We start from the raw sequence: 15,057 nt of genomic DNA, 5'->3' as shown, positions 1-15,057 counted from the left end.
CTATTTTAGATTTTTGTCTAGCTAAAGATAAAGAGCAAGATTAGCTCTTTAGATTATGCTTGAGATATAAAGAAACTGTTGGAGGGTAGAAAGAAATAGAGAACATTTTTTATTCAAATGACTTTTTAAGTGATAATTTAGAGTGAGTAAAAAAAGGGAACTATTGGAGGTGCTCTAATCCTTACCTTAATTGGAGTATTGGTCATCGTAGAAGCACTATTCATGGATCTGGATGTTCTATTTGTTTCAATCTCCATTGCAGTTCTTAACATCCTTTTATCACATTCTTAACATTGCAATTCTTAGGGGTGGATCTATGTAAAGTCTAGAAAGTGCGAACACCTATGTATTGACACGAATTTCAGTTACACACTAATAAAAACGAAACTTCCTGAACCGTACACCGCATATACACGCAGCGAAGGATGATCCAAACAGCGGGACCAACGCTTTTTCGCCCGATAAACCCTTAAACATCTTCCAGGAAGATTCATCGAAAAGACACACGTCGAGGGTGTCCTAGTGTCGATAAGGCCACCAAGGAAGTCTGAGATCCCGTAGAGAGGTGTACAAAATAGCAAAGAGGTTGGAATTTGGAAGAGCTTGAGGTTGAAGAAGGTAATAGTCTGTGTGTTGTTGGATACCTCAATCGGTCGTGATCCCCTTATATTTAATAAGTAGTGGTCTTATCATGTGAGAGGTCGAGATCCCTTGCAAAATACACTAAAATACAATTCAATCTTCGATTGCTAGGTAAAAACTTAGCGTAATTTCATCGTCCGGACTCAAAATTGAACACTCTATATATGTTTTCAATCGTCTCGATAATAGGAATGCAATGGTGACGCTCATTCTTAAATTTGGAGAAGTTTAAAAATTGCTTAGCCAGTTTAGGAAACCGTCTAAGCTGGTTTCTGCTAGATGATTTTTCCGAAGTTGTCTTTTTCTTCATCTGAACTCCAAATCTTCTTTTTCAATCGTCTCAACTAGAAGAATGCTACGGTGGAATCCATTATGCATTTTGACAAAGTACCAAAACCAACTTATCTGGTACCCATTTTATGCTAGAAATTTTTGGATCAACTCCTTTTGTCCAAATTTAGCTATCAACACCATGCCAAAACACACAAAAATATTATGTTCGTTGCCATATATGTACCTCTATGGTATACACTATACATTCACGAGGCAAGTATACCTCATTCAATTCCGCGATATCCTCTCTTTTTCTTCGTTCCCGTTTCAGTAAATGTTGTTTCCAACACGTATGTTTTTCATAGCCAAATGTAAATGGAGAGGACTCTCGATGTAGCTTTTATCTTTTTCCTTAGTTGCAGTGGCGGAACCAGAACTTTTGATTAAAAAGGGCCAGGCAAACATGATGACACCTCTAAGTGCGATAAATATATAAATAGGTGTACTCCCTCCATACTGATAATTCAAGTTGTTTTGAACAAGCCTTGGGTCAAACATTGGGAATATAGATCAACCATATGAATTGATTTGTCTTGAAAAGTACTTTCATATATATATATATATATATATATATATATATATATATATATATATATATATCACTTTCCAATAAATTTTTTTAATCAGAAGTCAAAGTTATGCTTTGTATACCATCTCACTGTCCAAAACGACTTGAATTACCAATATGGAGGGAGTATGTCTTAACAACTTTTTAAAATGTTTTTATATACTCCATCCGTCCCTGAAAGAATCAATTTCTAGCCCAAAAATTTATCTCCAAAAGAATCGATTTCTGGAGATGAACGGTCCACATATCCACATTAATCTCTATCATAATCTGGGTCGCATTTAACACAACCTCTCTCTCCTAGACTGCTATTGGATACTCCAAACCACACTACTTAATTAGGCTTCTCGGTAACTAGAGAGATATTAAGGTTCATCAATTAATAAGGGGCAGCATGGTCTTTTATCTTCGTTGCTAATTTGTCCTAAAGTTGCTAGGAATTTATTCTTTCAGGGACAGAGGGAGTATGTAGTTAGTATTCGTAAAGAAAAATCACAATATTATGATAAAAAATAGCAATATTATGATAAAAATTTTCTCGATGTGTGTGTGTGGGTGGGTGGGGGGGGGGGGGGGCATTGGCCCCTGCTAGCCCCCCTGGTTCTGCCACTAGTTGTGCCTGTGAGCTAGAACTAGTTTGTGTAGAAACATAAAACTTTATGATTCTGAATTCCAAATGCAGTGAAAATGGTTGTGCATGGAAATTGGAATTCTTAGGAATGCTTGCTGCGAATACAAATGTCGTCTTAGGTCAACATATATGTCTTAGAGAAACTCCAAGAGTCTCTCTATATCTTTCATAAATGCTAGGAATAAAGATTTTGGTGAAAAACTATCCTCCAACGGTTTCTCTAAATGGTTATCCAAATATAGTCATTTTCTATTTCGGATATTTTGCTAACCAAAAATAGAATACGAGCATGGCTCTCTAGAGTTCACACGAGATATAGAAAAACTGCTAGAGTGAAAAGATACGAAAAGCGATCTTTATGCGAATAACTCTCCAAATGATGATTTAGAGAGTGAGATTTAGGAAGTCCATTGGAGATGCTCTTAGGTCAACATTTTTCTTCGACATTTATATTAAAAATGTTACAATATTGTCTACAAGATTGTAGAGCCACACTTTTTTAAAATGCTGAAGTAGTCTTTGTAAAAACTCGAGCTAGGCTTTTTTTTTAAATGCTTAATGCATACTCCCTCCGTCCTGAAATATAGTGCATTTTGTCCGTTCTCTGACAAAATAACAAAGAGTGCAATAGACGCATGTATCCCTCACTTAACTTCTTAATATATTAAAATATGATTCTATTCCACATTTTCATATGATTAAAGGGTGAACTCTCAGTCTCCTTATACAAAATATGGCAAGTACATGAATTATTTTCCTTGTACAAAATAATCACGTATTTTTATTTAAGTAAACATTATCTTTTTATTTTCCAAATGCACTATATTTAAGGGTAAATTTCAAATGCTAGAATACATTATATTTCATGATGGAGGGAGTACAGTACAAGAAAAGACATAATTGAAACAATGGATAGGAGCTGAAGGTAAAATATTATTAGGGCAAAAAAACAAGAACCTTACCATGTGCCTGCGGGCTTTAGGCCCTGTAAGGCTGGCTGAATCGGACCGTTGAATATTGGGCCTATCCGATTGAGCTGGCTTAAACTCTGCCACAAGTTGAACAAACATGGGCCTGGGCTTTATATTTCCCGTTCTCGTAGTTTTTCAAAAAATTGTTGGCCTGAACATTTTTTTTTTTGCAGAAATACACTCTGTTAAAGTTCTTGTTAGCAGGAGGAGTATATTTTTGCTAGTCTTTTTATTCGTGCAATTATTTATGCAAAAAAGAAACAAATCATGAAAGATTACTCCGCTTGTTACCACACGCTCGTCCGAACGGCGTGCATAAAATTCAGCACTTTGTGCAGGGCGCGTCCCGACTCCCAAGCCTGTACATAGGCGGTAGCTATTGCATTTGCATGTCTCAAAATCTTCTGGACTAGGCGCCTGAATTTTCATATATATATCTAACAGTTTTAGATAATCGACTAGTACAATTAAAAAATAATTTATAATAGATAGTTTATAATTTTCCTATAATCAGATACTGACAAAATTACATATTAGCTGAATAACAACAAAGAAATTAAGCATCTGAAATATAGAAGAAGTGCAATTCTTTTGGGGCCTTAAATTTCACTTAGAGAGCCTCTTGGGAGGCTCGATGGTAGTAACCACTAACCAGCAGCAGTCAGATGTAAACGCATACATGCACTGTTTGGTGGCTGGACGACAAACTACGTGCTGGAGCTCAGCAACAGAACGGAGGACCTCCACACACATATCTGTCTCTGTCTACCTGTAACGCCCGACGAACTCACGAGCAACAGAACGGATTCGATCGGTCGGTCCAGATCACAGATCGCTTCTACTCGTACGTGAGTAACGTGTAGCTTCGCCTGGCCTGGTCTGCACAGTCATTTCTTGGCAGGCCGCCGTTGGGACCTGGGACCTCCAGGAGCCGAGCCCACAAGAAACGTCCGTTGGCGCAGCGTGTTCGACGATCTCAAGTTCTGAACGAACCAGCGGCCGAAACCAGGCACAGTATGCAGCAGAGTGAGCACCAACCAGTGCCGGCCCGCATGCCGCATGGCCCTGGCCCCGTTTGGGAGCTTGCCAAACAGGCTGTCAGACCGGGTCCCCCTGCATCACACAAGACGACGACGCTCGTCACGTGCACGCCGCTCGCGCATCCCTGGCATTGCAACTTGCCCACCGGCCACCGAGGCCGCTGCTGCACGCTGACACACGCAACGGCACCTTGCCATATGCGTCTGCAGCTGCAGGGGACCGGTGACTAGCCCGTTGCCCCGTGCGGCCGCGCGGATTTGCTCGGAATTCGCCTCGCCCCGGCGGCAACGGTCGGGCGGTCCAGGCGGCCTGGCCCGCGGCGGCGGCCATCCAAAACCAACCGCACCCGTGCCGGTGCCGCTTATTGCCCGCATGGACCGCGTGAGATTACGTGCTTTTGGATCGGAACAACACGATCATGGCAGCTGAAAGAAGCTGGATACAGCGATCCTGATCCGTTCCCGGCGGCCGGCGCCCGCCTGGGCCTGGGCCTGGCTCGCCGCGGAGTCCGCGACGACGACTCGCCAACTGTTTTTGCATGGGTGGATCGAAAGGAGGAGGAGAAGCCGGTGGATGCGTGGATTGCAACTTCGCAACGTACGTGACGACGCCAGGGGAAAACAAAACCTGATGTTTTCCCGCCGGGCGGGCTGCGGTCTCCGGCGCGCGTCTTGGCGTCGTTGCTACTCCACGCGTGCATGGAACTGAAGAACGGACCGTCTCTTTTGCCCTGAATCGTGCATGACGACTGCGTGCAGGTTTGGTCATTGGTGGGGATCGGTCGCTCGGCCTCGGCACGTCACGTCACGTCACGGAGGTATGCGTGTCCATTCGCTCCAACGGTCTGGAAACAGCACCGGAAAGAAAGAGCTCGAACGCTGCAATCCCAGCTCTTGCATTTGTATCAGTAAAACCTCTGGAAAAGTGGCGGCTGTGGACTTTTCAGTCTTCGCCACGAGAACGAAATGGACATGGATAGAGATAGGAAATGGTGGGCCTACGTTCTTCCGCCGATCAGGACGCTGGGGTTCTTTTCTTGCTGTCCGTCTCGCATGGAGGTATCCTGAAACGTGAATGTTATCTGAACCATCCCTATTCGTTTTTGAAGATTCCCTGGATTATTCGGGACATTATTTATGATATTGCGTTCGCAGGTTGCTCTCTTTATTTTCCCTACGAAGAAGAGAAGGAATAGTTTCTTACTTTCACGTACTGTTCCTCCTGAAAGAGCTAAGAAGATCAATGAATTTAGTGCTCGATGAAAACAGTTAATCATAGCCGTGCTGGCAGTTCAGTACTCAAACCCGACGGGAATTACTCAGTCTGATGGCACAAATTCTTTTACGCCTACCATCGTATCAGCAATTCAGTACTGCATGTTACATCAACGTTAACTACAATATTAATTTCCTGAAAGGCCTTTCTGTGGTGCTGAACCATACAGCAACGTGGGCGGAAAATCTGAAACACGTCAGGACTTTCACGGTGGCCTGGCACTGGCAGCAATGATACGGTTAAAAAATCGTGTCGTTTCCTCCAAGCTAACTTAATCGTGACAGCTCTACTTCCTGGTGAAAAGATATTGGAGATCTCCTGCTATTGTGCCTAACTCTGCCTTTCCTGTGCACAAAAGAACAAAAGAAACATGTAGTTTTGCCCAAAAACTATCAGTTTGTTACAGACCATCCCTGAACTATTTTGTTTGATGCTACAATGACATCTGTGAATTTCTTCAGGGAGAAAAACACCAGCAGCACTTTTGAGAAGAGTTTTTTTCACCATCACTTTTTTTGGATGGATTTGAGAAGAGTTTACTCTTTACTGACATGTAAAGCAAAGTGGTGCTCTCTTATATATATAAGATATATTTCCTAGCTCCCCGTAGTCCATTCCATTCCACCATTTCAGCAACACAGCCAAAGCAGGCAAGCAGCAGCTCAGCTTGTTTCCAGCGCTCACTAGCTAGTCGGCTGCCATGGCTCCTCTGCTGTTCAGGGACATGAAGGGGCTCTCGTGCTCGTCTCCGGCGTCCACGGCGATATGCCCGAGCCTGGAGCGGCAGCCGATGGTCCGGTCACACAAGGCCATTGCTAGTCCCAGTCCCAGTCCCAGTCCCCTGGCTCACATTCCTTCCGAGCCCAGGACACACCGGCACGACGGCAAGAAAGGGCAGCAGCAGCAGCAGCAGCAGCAGCACAAGGCTGTCGTCGTCCCGAACAACATCGGTGGCCTCGTCAGCCCGGCCGGCTCGTCCAGGTACTTGCTGAGTAGCGGCCGCTTCGCCGCCACCGTCACCGAGGAGATCCAGGAGGTGGTGGAGCCTGCCCCGGCCCCGGCCGTCGATGCCAAGCGGGAGGAGGCAAGTGAAGCTGCTGATGCGAAAAGCGGCGCGCAGGCGCAGGAGCAGGTGAGGAATCCTCCACTTACCTGTGGTCTTGTGGATCATTATTGAACACTGACTATGACTAGCATGCAGTACTTGTGTGATTTCTTTTTTTACTTTAACATTTGGCCCTACTCTTCTTGATTAGAAAATGATAGAAAATCATAAGTGATCAGTAGCACAATCATATCAGTGTGGGGGCTTTGAGGGTTATACAATGTTTTCTCATTTGATATCTGGAACGTCCAGGCGAAGTTATCCAAATACCATGATTACAGGCAGATAGTTTTTTTGTGAAAAGTTGGTTAAAGATTCTGAATTGCAAAGAGATATGCATATAAAATTGTGGAATGGCTGCAGCTTTGTGGCCTACTGGATTAGTATGAGAACTTCAGAGTCTCATATCATGGCACCTCTATTTTTTTTATCATTATAAGCAAAGGCATCTCTTAGGTTTCAAGCTTGCGCATTTGTCTCGTTTAGTTCAAAATCCGCGAAGCCAACATATGTTCCTTGCTAGATTCGCTTAAGGAAACATGTGTTTCTATGAACTGAGCTCCAGCATTGGCATCTTATCAGGTGGTTGTGCTCAAGGTATCCCTGCACTGCAAGGCATGCGCCGGGAAAGTGAAGAAGCACCTCTCCAAGATGGAAGGTGAGCCTGACAGCTACTGTATTTCTTCAGGATCTGAAACTTTTGTTCAGAGTTAAAAGACAACAAGATCACACAACTAACCCTTTTCTGGTTCTGGTGATAATAACCAATCCAAACGGGGCACTCCTGTGAATGCAAACAGGCGTGACGTCGTTCAACATCGACTTCGCGGCGAAGAAGGTGACGGTGGTCGGCGACGTGACGCCGCTGGGCGTGCTCAACAGCGTGTCCAAGGTGAAGAACGCCCAGCTCTGGGCGGCGCCGCCGGCGATAGCCGCCTGAAGGGAAGACGAGAGAAGGAAAGGAGGCCCGAAAACCAAAGCTTCTTCGCGCCTAGGATCCGTTCCGGTTGGCCGTGGCTGGTAGGGAGTGCTCAACTGGAGAGGTGCACGTACGCACCACGGCACCCGTGCCAGAGCACGCTGGGCCAGCGCGAGACTGAGCCTGCGCTGGTGTGTCTCCTAGACCAGCATGCGTCCATCGTGTGTCCGTGTCCTGGCACTTGAATGCGGCTTTGGTTTTTTCCTGTGGTCGGCTTGTGACCCTCTCCTCTCCTTGTTTGCTGTGGCCTGTGGGTGGCGCCATGCGAGGTGAATGCGATCTTGCTTGGTGCTTGAGTGCTTCCGTCTGTTTCTGTTATGAATGGGTGACTCTGCTTTTTTCCTCCGTGCTGTATGCCTGTAATTAATATAAGAATGGCACTGCAATGCTGTCTGGAAGAGTGAGTGGCGTGTATTTGGTGTCTGGAAACTAATTTGATGAGTGGCATTCAAGCAAGACATCCAGAAATTTTAACTCACACATCATGTAGGGCGAGTGTGAAACGGATAATCTCTTGCCACCGCCGATCTCTCGATTGGGAGCGCCGCGAGCCCTTCCCCCTCTTCGGTTGGCACTGCTACGGCACACCGCACCCACCGCACTGCATTTTGGCTCTAATCGCGAGGAGGCCAACAGCGTATACATGGTCGAGGGTGAACTGAATTGAAAAGAATGGAAGCGCAAATATGAGTGAGAAAATTAGAATTCCGCCATCGTGGGAGGTGGGCTTCGCTGGTTTGCCATTCTGCAACAGGATTTCACTCGTTTGCCATTATGAAACATGTGCAGCCCGCTAGAATGCCATCTCTGTGAGTTTAGAGCACAGAAAAAATGAAAAACGAAATTCTCTTCCAACACATGTGAGGGTAAACTTGAACAAATAAAAAAGAAATAGAGCTGCGGAAAATAGAACTATCTGTCCCGTTCGCTTCGCTGAAAAAACAAGCTGAAACACTGTTCCGGCTGATTTGTTGCGAGAGAAAAACACTGTTCCGGCTGAAAAGACAAGCCAAAAAGTAGGATTATAAGTCAGGCGAACAGGGCCAGATCTGTGCTCTATCAAAGCAAACAGCCAGCAGAAATTTCTTTTTTCAGCTCATACTGGGTAAAAATCCAGAATAATTTAAAAAAAAAACTTGAATACTAGCTGAAAGTGTTTCCAAAACATTAGCAGTGAAATGATTAAAATATCAGCACAGCAAGAACCAGGATCAGTGTAAATGAATTTGTAAAGCAAGAGAGAACTTTAACAGCTAACAGATCCTGAGGAAGATAACTGTAACAGATATTAACTCGGAATGCAAGGGGGCATTATAAAGCTGCACAAGGATACATAAAAGGATACGGCTGAAGGCTAATACCACAGAGCCATGTAGTATTTTGCTACTGCAAGGTCATATCAAATAGTAGGGTAAAAACAATTGCTAAAAACTTAGAAAACCCAACATAATTTAACAAGCCTGACTGGCATATAAAGCAAAAAATAATCTGTATTACCCGTCAGTGATTGTGATCACACTTCCTATCATAATGTCCATGACGATGTACTTCATCATGGTATATCTCATGCTTTCCTTTAGTAGCATCACCAAGCATGGTTGTCGAATGATCTCAAGCAGAATCTGCACTTTGGGGATCATATCTATATCACTGAATTAGTCTTGAGTTACAGATAATGATTTATGTCGCTTCTGACTAGCTCTACTTCTATCACTGAACCCTTCTCCTGGCAAGTGAGAATATTCTGTCACAGGTGATTTTGTGACTGTATTGGCCATGATGTACAATCATTTGATTCATGACGGTGGTTTGAGACATCCTTCTTAAACTTATAGCCAGAATTCCTATTGTCATTGGAGTGTCTATGGTTTTCTCTTGCTGGTAAGGATAAATTTGATATATTTCACTTTCTGATCCTATATTCCACCCATTTCCTTCTCAGATATATAGTGGTAACAGTTTCCATGAGTTTGACACCTTGAGTTATTGTATGAATCTCGTGTCACTGCTCCTCGATGAAAATCTTCCCAAAGAATCAGCACGATGTGGGTTGTCACAGCTAGATGACCGAGAAGCCAAAGCTTCCTCATCATGAGAGTAGCTGCTTGCAAGATCATAACTTCCATGATATGCACCGCTGTGAGAGTTGCTCTTAAACACATTCCAAGCAATATCAGCAGGAGCTTCCACAACATAACCAATACCTCCTGCCTGTTTGATTTCATCCATATGCTCATCAATTATGTCTCTTAGTATCTTCATAGAGAAAGGAAGACATCAGATTCATATCTTGATCAAGGCAAGTAACTTCCAAAACCAAAAGAACAAGAGGCAGTACAATGTACAGAAGCTTTTTACTTGTTCCATCGGCAGTAAAAATGATATCAGAATGAACAGTATAGGAAATTTAGTGAAACAACTTTAAACTGGATAATTAATTACAATATAGAAATGAGATCAGATACTGATAAGAAATTACTCTAGCCTCCTGACATGACTTGAAAGGTTGTCCTATTTCCAATGTTAGATCTAATATCAAACAAGAAGCTAAAACTAGGCAAAAAAATCCAAAATAGTAATTGTTTGAAATGTGTACAATAATCATAACAGCTGAAATTATCTAGAACTTTGACATGCACCTCTGTAGGGTTTCGATTCACTTTCTTGCCACGGTAAGATGTTCTTCTTCGTTTATAATCTCGTTCTTCAGCTAAAAGCTCCTCCCTTGTCTTGGCTCTAGCAGATTCCTTTTTCAAAAGAAAGAAAAAAAATATGCACCATATATTAAAAATGAATAGCATATTGTATGGGGATCAGTAAATTATGTGGTAGCAAAAACATATGAAAATCAAGTCTTATTTTATTTGCAAATATATCTCCACTGAGCAAGTGTATACATTTTGGCAGTCAACTTTGAGACAATCTATTATATTTTATGTGTATGAGAAAGTGCTTCTCTATTAATTAAACAGTAAAAGCAAAGAGAATTGGTATGTCAAATAAAAATAATGGCTGCAGAACAATTAAGATTCACAGAAACTACAGTTCCACTGCTCCATGAAGCATCTCCTTTTGCAAATGAACTGTCATTACTCAAACAGAATTTACAATAAGTACTATCCTTAATACTACTACCCACACCCAAACATATATATGTACGTACGTATGTGTGTGTGTCCTGCACAAATACCTAAGAAGCACAACATTCTTGCTTTTGTTAGCTAGATAGACTAGATATGCTACTAATGACAGACCTTTCTCATATGTGCAAATTTTATACAATTCACATATTATATTATGGACCCTAATTATGCAGGTTAGATGCATATTTTGAACAAAGGGAGTAATAGTATCCATAATAGGCTAAATGTAGAGACATCTGTGCAGTATCTAGATTCGGACAGCTCTTTTCAAAAGATTGGTTGCATGTCCATACCTTGTTCGAAACTTGCCGTGACAGAACCCCATCATACTCCAGAACAGCCCTGTAGTTTGGTCTGTTTGATCGCTCCAAAATCCCTCGTTCCAGTGCTTGTGAATACCCAAATAATCTATAAGAGAATTACATGCATTTACCAAGGCAAGAGTTTTACCAAACAAAGAAAAATTAACCACAACTTGAACAGAAAATAAAACATCCACGAATTGTTATCATCAACAGAGATTAAGCTTTATTTGCATATGAAATGGTGTGCAACATGCTGCTTATACATGATCAACAATCTGATATCCTTAGGGCATGTACAATACAAAAAGTGCTTGTAGAGATGCTTAAAGAAAGAGAGAAACTGCTACATCACCAATCTATACAAGAATCCCAGTCTACAATGGGAACATTTTGATAAATCTAGGAGATTGATTAGGCACTCATCCATCCAATACCTGCACAGCATACTCTAGCTATATTTTACTTGCCTACTACAAGCACCTATTTACTTGCCTACTACAAGCACCTAACTCCACAATTCACATGAGACATTCGATCAAAGCTTTGGACGCCAGGTCCAGTGCCGATTCAGCTTGCAGGCATCCATGCTCCTTCCACCATGGCAAGGGGATCCATTAACTGCAGCTTAGAGACTTCTACAAAGAAGCTGCATAGTATCTGGCCATTTGGTAAGCATGTATATCAAGGTTTTTTAAGCATCACTTGCTGACTATGATACTACGTTTTATGTGAATGTGAATACGCAGTTATGCACAACACTGAAATGTAGTGCATTCCCTTCTTCCATGGAGAAGAATAAGATACTAACATTGTGCTATGGATACAGCATATGAAGTGTAGTTATAAAGTGTGAATTGTATGTATATGTTTTCTTTTTTTGCATTGTATTTATATATGTATCTACTCAAATTGAAGCAACAAAATATATCAGTGCAGAACACAGGAAACTAAATATATATGTCCTCTATTATGGACTGCTTGCCATCACTACACAATAAGATGGTGGTAGTTTTATGTCCTCTACATGGACTGCTTTGCATCATTACACAGTAAGATATTATATATCTCAACTGTGTAGGCCACACATATTGAATAAAACATCGGTCAACTACAGGAGGGTATGCAAATACAAGCAGAACTAGTGATATTGCATCTCGGCTCCAAAAATTGCTTCGGTGTCGAAGTTGACGTTTAATGATAGCTCCCTCCTTTCGTAAACAAATTCCTCTCTCAACGTTAGGAACTACGTATGCTCTGTCAACCTTTCTTGTATAATTATTAGCATAAGAAATTACGATGATAATATGCAATGCAGAAATAAGTACATCATAAAATTTTAACAAAGCATACAGCTGATATTTTGACAAGCGTTGAGCTTGCAGCGCCTTGGTCTTCTCCAAGTAGAACCTCTCATACAATGCCACAATGGAAGCAGCAACCTGGGAAAGAAAAACAGGGGCTGCCACGACATCTCCAGCATCACTTCCTTTCTCACCAGCTCCAACCTTGTCCTCTCCTACACATGCAGCACCATCTCCTACACAAACAGCCAAGCAATACGCCATCTGTAGCACTGCCTCCTTCACAGATACAAGAGCAAATATGCTTTCTCCATACAGAACCCCAAGCTGTGCGCCTAACCATGAGAGGCCCTCGACCAGCCTCGGGCACTCAAACCTCATGGCCCTGGGATCAAAGCCTAGCCCCTCGTTATCGCCATTCTGCATCCCCTCCAGCAAGTACATGGCCTCCACTGCCATCGCCTTCAGCAAGAGCCACAGTAGCACCAAGATATGGTCCACATCCGTGACGTTGACCTTGACCCCGTACCTCGGTGAGCTCTCAAGCACCCACTGCCGCAGCTTGGCCTCCCACCGTGGCGTCACACCCAAGCAGAACGTGGCCACTACCCGGGTTACAGCATAGGAGTATGATCCCGGGACGTGGTGGCCCCCCGCAACCCAGGAGTCCAACTCCCGGTGCAGGAGGCTGAGCTCCGACGGCAGGATGCGGGGCGGATGGGAGGGGCTCCGGCCGGTAGTGGAAGAGGAGAAATCTGCGCACACGCCAGCGAGGAAGGCGGGAAGGGAGGTGGCCGCGGCGGTTGGGACGGGGCTCATACGGACGACGGCGGGGCAATCGGAGTAGGGAGCTGGGGCGGCCGGGAGAGGGAGGTTGATAGCGGTGACCGGCGGCGGGAGTGTAGGTTTTGTGGTGGTAGACTGAGGTGAGGGGATACTGGCGATGGGGGTGGTTGGGTGAGGTTGGAGAGGGGAGGGTACAACGGCGAGGGCAGAGGATGCGGCGGAGAGGACGGAGCGTAGGTGGGCGAGGGCGGACGTGAGAGCAGGAGGTGGCGGTGGAGGATGAGGGATAGGCGGCGGCTCCATTTGAGCGGAGCGGATCCGGTCGTCGGAGGGTTTCGAAGGGGCAAGGCGGCCGCAGCCCGTGCGAAGCTTACCGATGAAGGCGGCGGGAGGTCTGGGATCGGAGGGCAGGTCCAGGACCCATGCGTCGACGTGGACCTGCTGGATACAACAGTGCCTCTAATGTAGATCAAGGAGTAGGCTTTTCTCTTAGGTGTAAAAATTATTGGTCTAGGTCATCATTCGGTCCATGACGCCACAGCGGCTTGGACGACGGTGACACGGCAACTCGGTGCAGTAGTTCCAGCGTAGTGGAGTCGGTGGGGCTTCCCGTCGTTGGCAGCACTTACTGTAGATCGGATTAGGTTTTCTCTTGGTGGTAACAGCGGCTTCGGTCAACCTCGTAGTTATAGTCGTGATCCACACATCTCTTTTATATGTGTTGTGCGATAGGGGCCCACCAACTATATTGGGGTTGGGCGCCCCCGATCAGAGCGCAGAGACAAGGGCCCAATAGACCGTTGGGCCTATTAGTGGAGATCAACTAACATTCTCCCCTTGATCTCACTACCATCTTTTAATTTCATATCATTTACTTTTGTTCATTTCATTACAGATTAGCACATAGAGCATGTTTCATCGTCACGGTCAATTACCGATAGATTTAACAGCTACAATACACCACTCTGTTCTGAAATAGATACTTAACTTTGGGCCTTCTTTTGTCCAAAAATTTTAGGGTTTCCCTTAAACCCATGCTAGCTACATGTTCTCTGAACACGTTGGGTGGTAAGCCTTTTGTAAGTGTATTCGCGAGCATCTTTTCAGTACTTATATGCTCAAGACTTATAATATGATCCCAGACTTTATCTTTCACAACATAATACTTTATGTTAATGTGTTTGGCAGCACCACTTGCTTATTGTTGTGAACATACTATACTGTCGGATTATGATCGCAGTATAACTTAAGTGGTCTATAGATGTCGTCAACCACCTTCAAATCGGGTATGAACTTCTTTAGCCAGTTCACCTGCCCCGTTGCCTCATAACACGCTACAAACCGGCATACATTATGAACGATGTAGTGACAGTTTGCTTTGAGCTTTTCCATGAAATAGCCCCCCCTGCGAGAGTGAATACATATCCAGACGTGGATTTTCTATCATCTCCCGCGTAATCAGAATCTGAATATCCTACTATATGGAGTAAATCAGATCTTCTATACGTCATCATGAGGCCTTTCATTCCTTACAAATAACGCAAGACTTTCTTTACCAATTTCCAGTGTTCTGTTCCAGGGTTGCTCTGGAATCTGCCAAATAACCCGATAACAAATGCCAAGTCAGGGCGCGTGCATACTTGAGCATATTGCAAGCTTTCGACAACTAAAGCATATTGAACCACTTTCATTTTATCGATCTCATATTGGTTCCTGTGGCACTGAAAATCTCTATATCTGTCGCCCTTGACTATAGGAGCAGGTGAGGGACTATATTTGTGCATACTAAATTTCTTCAAGATCTTTTCTATGTATGTCTTTTGTGATAGTCCTAATACCCCTTTTACTTCTGTCTCGGTGAATCTCGATCCTTAGAACGAACGAAGCTTCACCAAGATCTTTCATATCAAATTTTGAGGACAAAAACTTCTTTGTCTCCAGTAGTAGACTGACATCACTACTAGCAAGTAAGATATC

The 15,057-nt window shown here is 43.7% G+C and overlaps 2 protein-coding genes across 4 annotated transcripts; one reads left to right on the top strand and one right to left on the bottom strand.

Annotated features, from left to right (window-relative positions):
- Positions 1 to 6,038: 6,038 nt before the first annotated feature.
- LOC136491840 (protein SODIUM POTASSIUM ROOT DEFECTIVE 2-like) lies at positions 6,039 to 7,943 on the top strand. The gene is made up of 3 exons (XM_066488082.1): positions 6,039 to 6,593; positions 7,149 to 7,224; positions 7,367 to 7,943. The coding sequence occupies exons 1-3, from the start codon at positions 6,162 to 6,164 to the stop codon at positions 7,504 to 7,506; spliced, it is 648 nt and encodes a 215-aa protein (XP_066344179.1). The 5' UTR covers positions 6,039 to 6,161; the 3' UTR covers positions 7,507 to 7,943.
- LOC136491648 (U11/U12 small nuclear ribonucleoprotein 48 kDa protein-like) lies at positions 7,778 to 13,504 on the bottom strand. 3 transcript variants are annotated; one of them, XM_066488019.1, is made up of 5 exons: positions 12,344 to 13,504; positions 10,982 to 11,096; positions 10,185 to 10,292; positions 8,025 to 9,801; positions 7,778 to 7,902 (listed from the first exon to the last, which is right to left on the bottom strand). In XM_066488019.1, exons 1-4 carry the CDS (start codon positions 13,381 to 13,383, stop codon positions 9,529 to 9,531), a joined length of 1,536 nt encoding a protein of 511 aa, XP_066344116.1. In that variant the 5' UTR covers positions 13,384 to 13,504; the 3' UTR covers positions 7,778 to 7,902; positions 8,025 to 9,528. The 3 variants fall into 3 exon arrangements, with proteins under 3 accessions (XP_066344116.1, XP_066344079.1, XP_066344043.1); XM_066487982.1 differs by having other exon boundaries at positions 7,810 to 7,933; XM_066487946.1 differs by lacking the exon at positions 7,778 to 7,902 and having other exon boundaries at positions 8,064 to 8,931; positions 9,043 to 9,801.
- Between the last annotated feature and the right edge of the window lie 1,553 nt (positions 13,505 to 15,057).

The sequence above is a fragment of the Miscanthus floridulus genome, chromosome 1, assembly GCF_019320115.1.
Source record: "Miscanthus floridulus cultivar M001 chromosome 1, ASM1932011v1, whole genome shotgun sequence".
Lineage (NCBI taxonomy): Eukaryota > Viridiplantae > Streptophyta > Magnoliopsida > Poales > Poaceae > Miscanthus > Miscanthus floridulus.
This window is presented reverse-complemented; position numbering and strand designations above follow the sequence as displayed.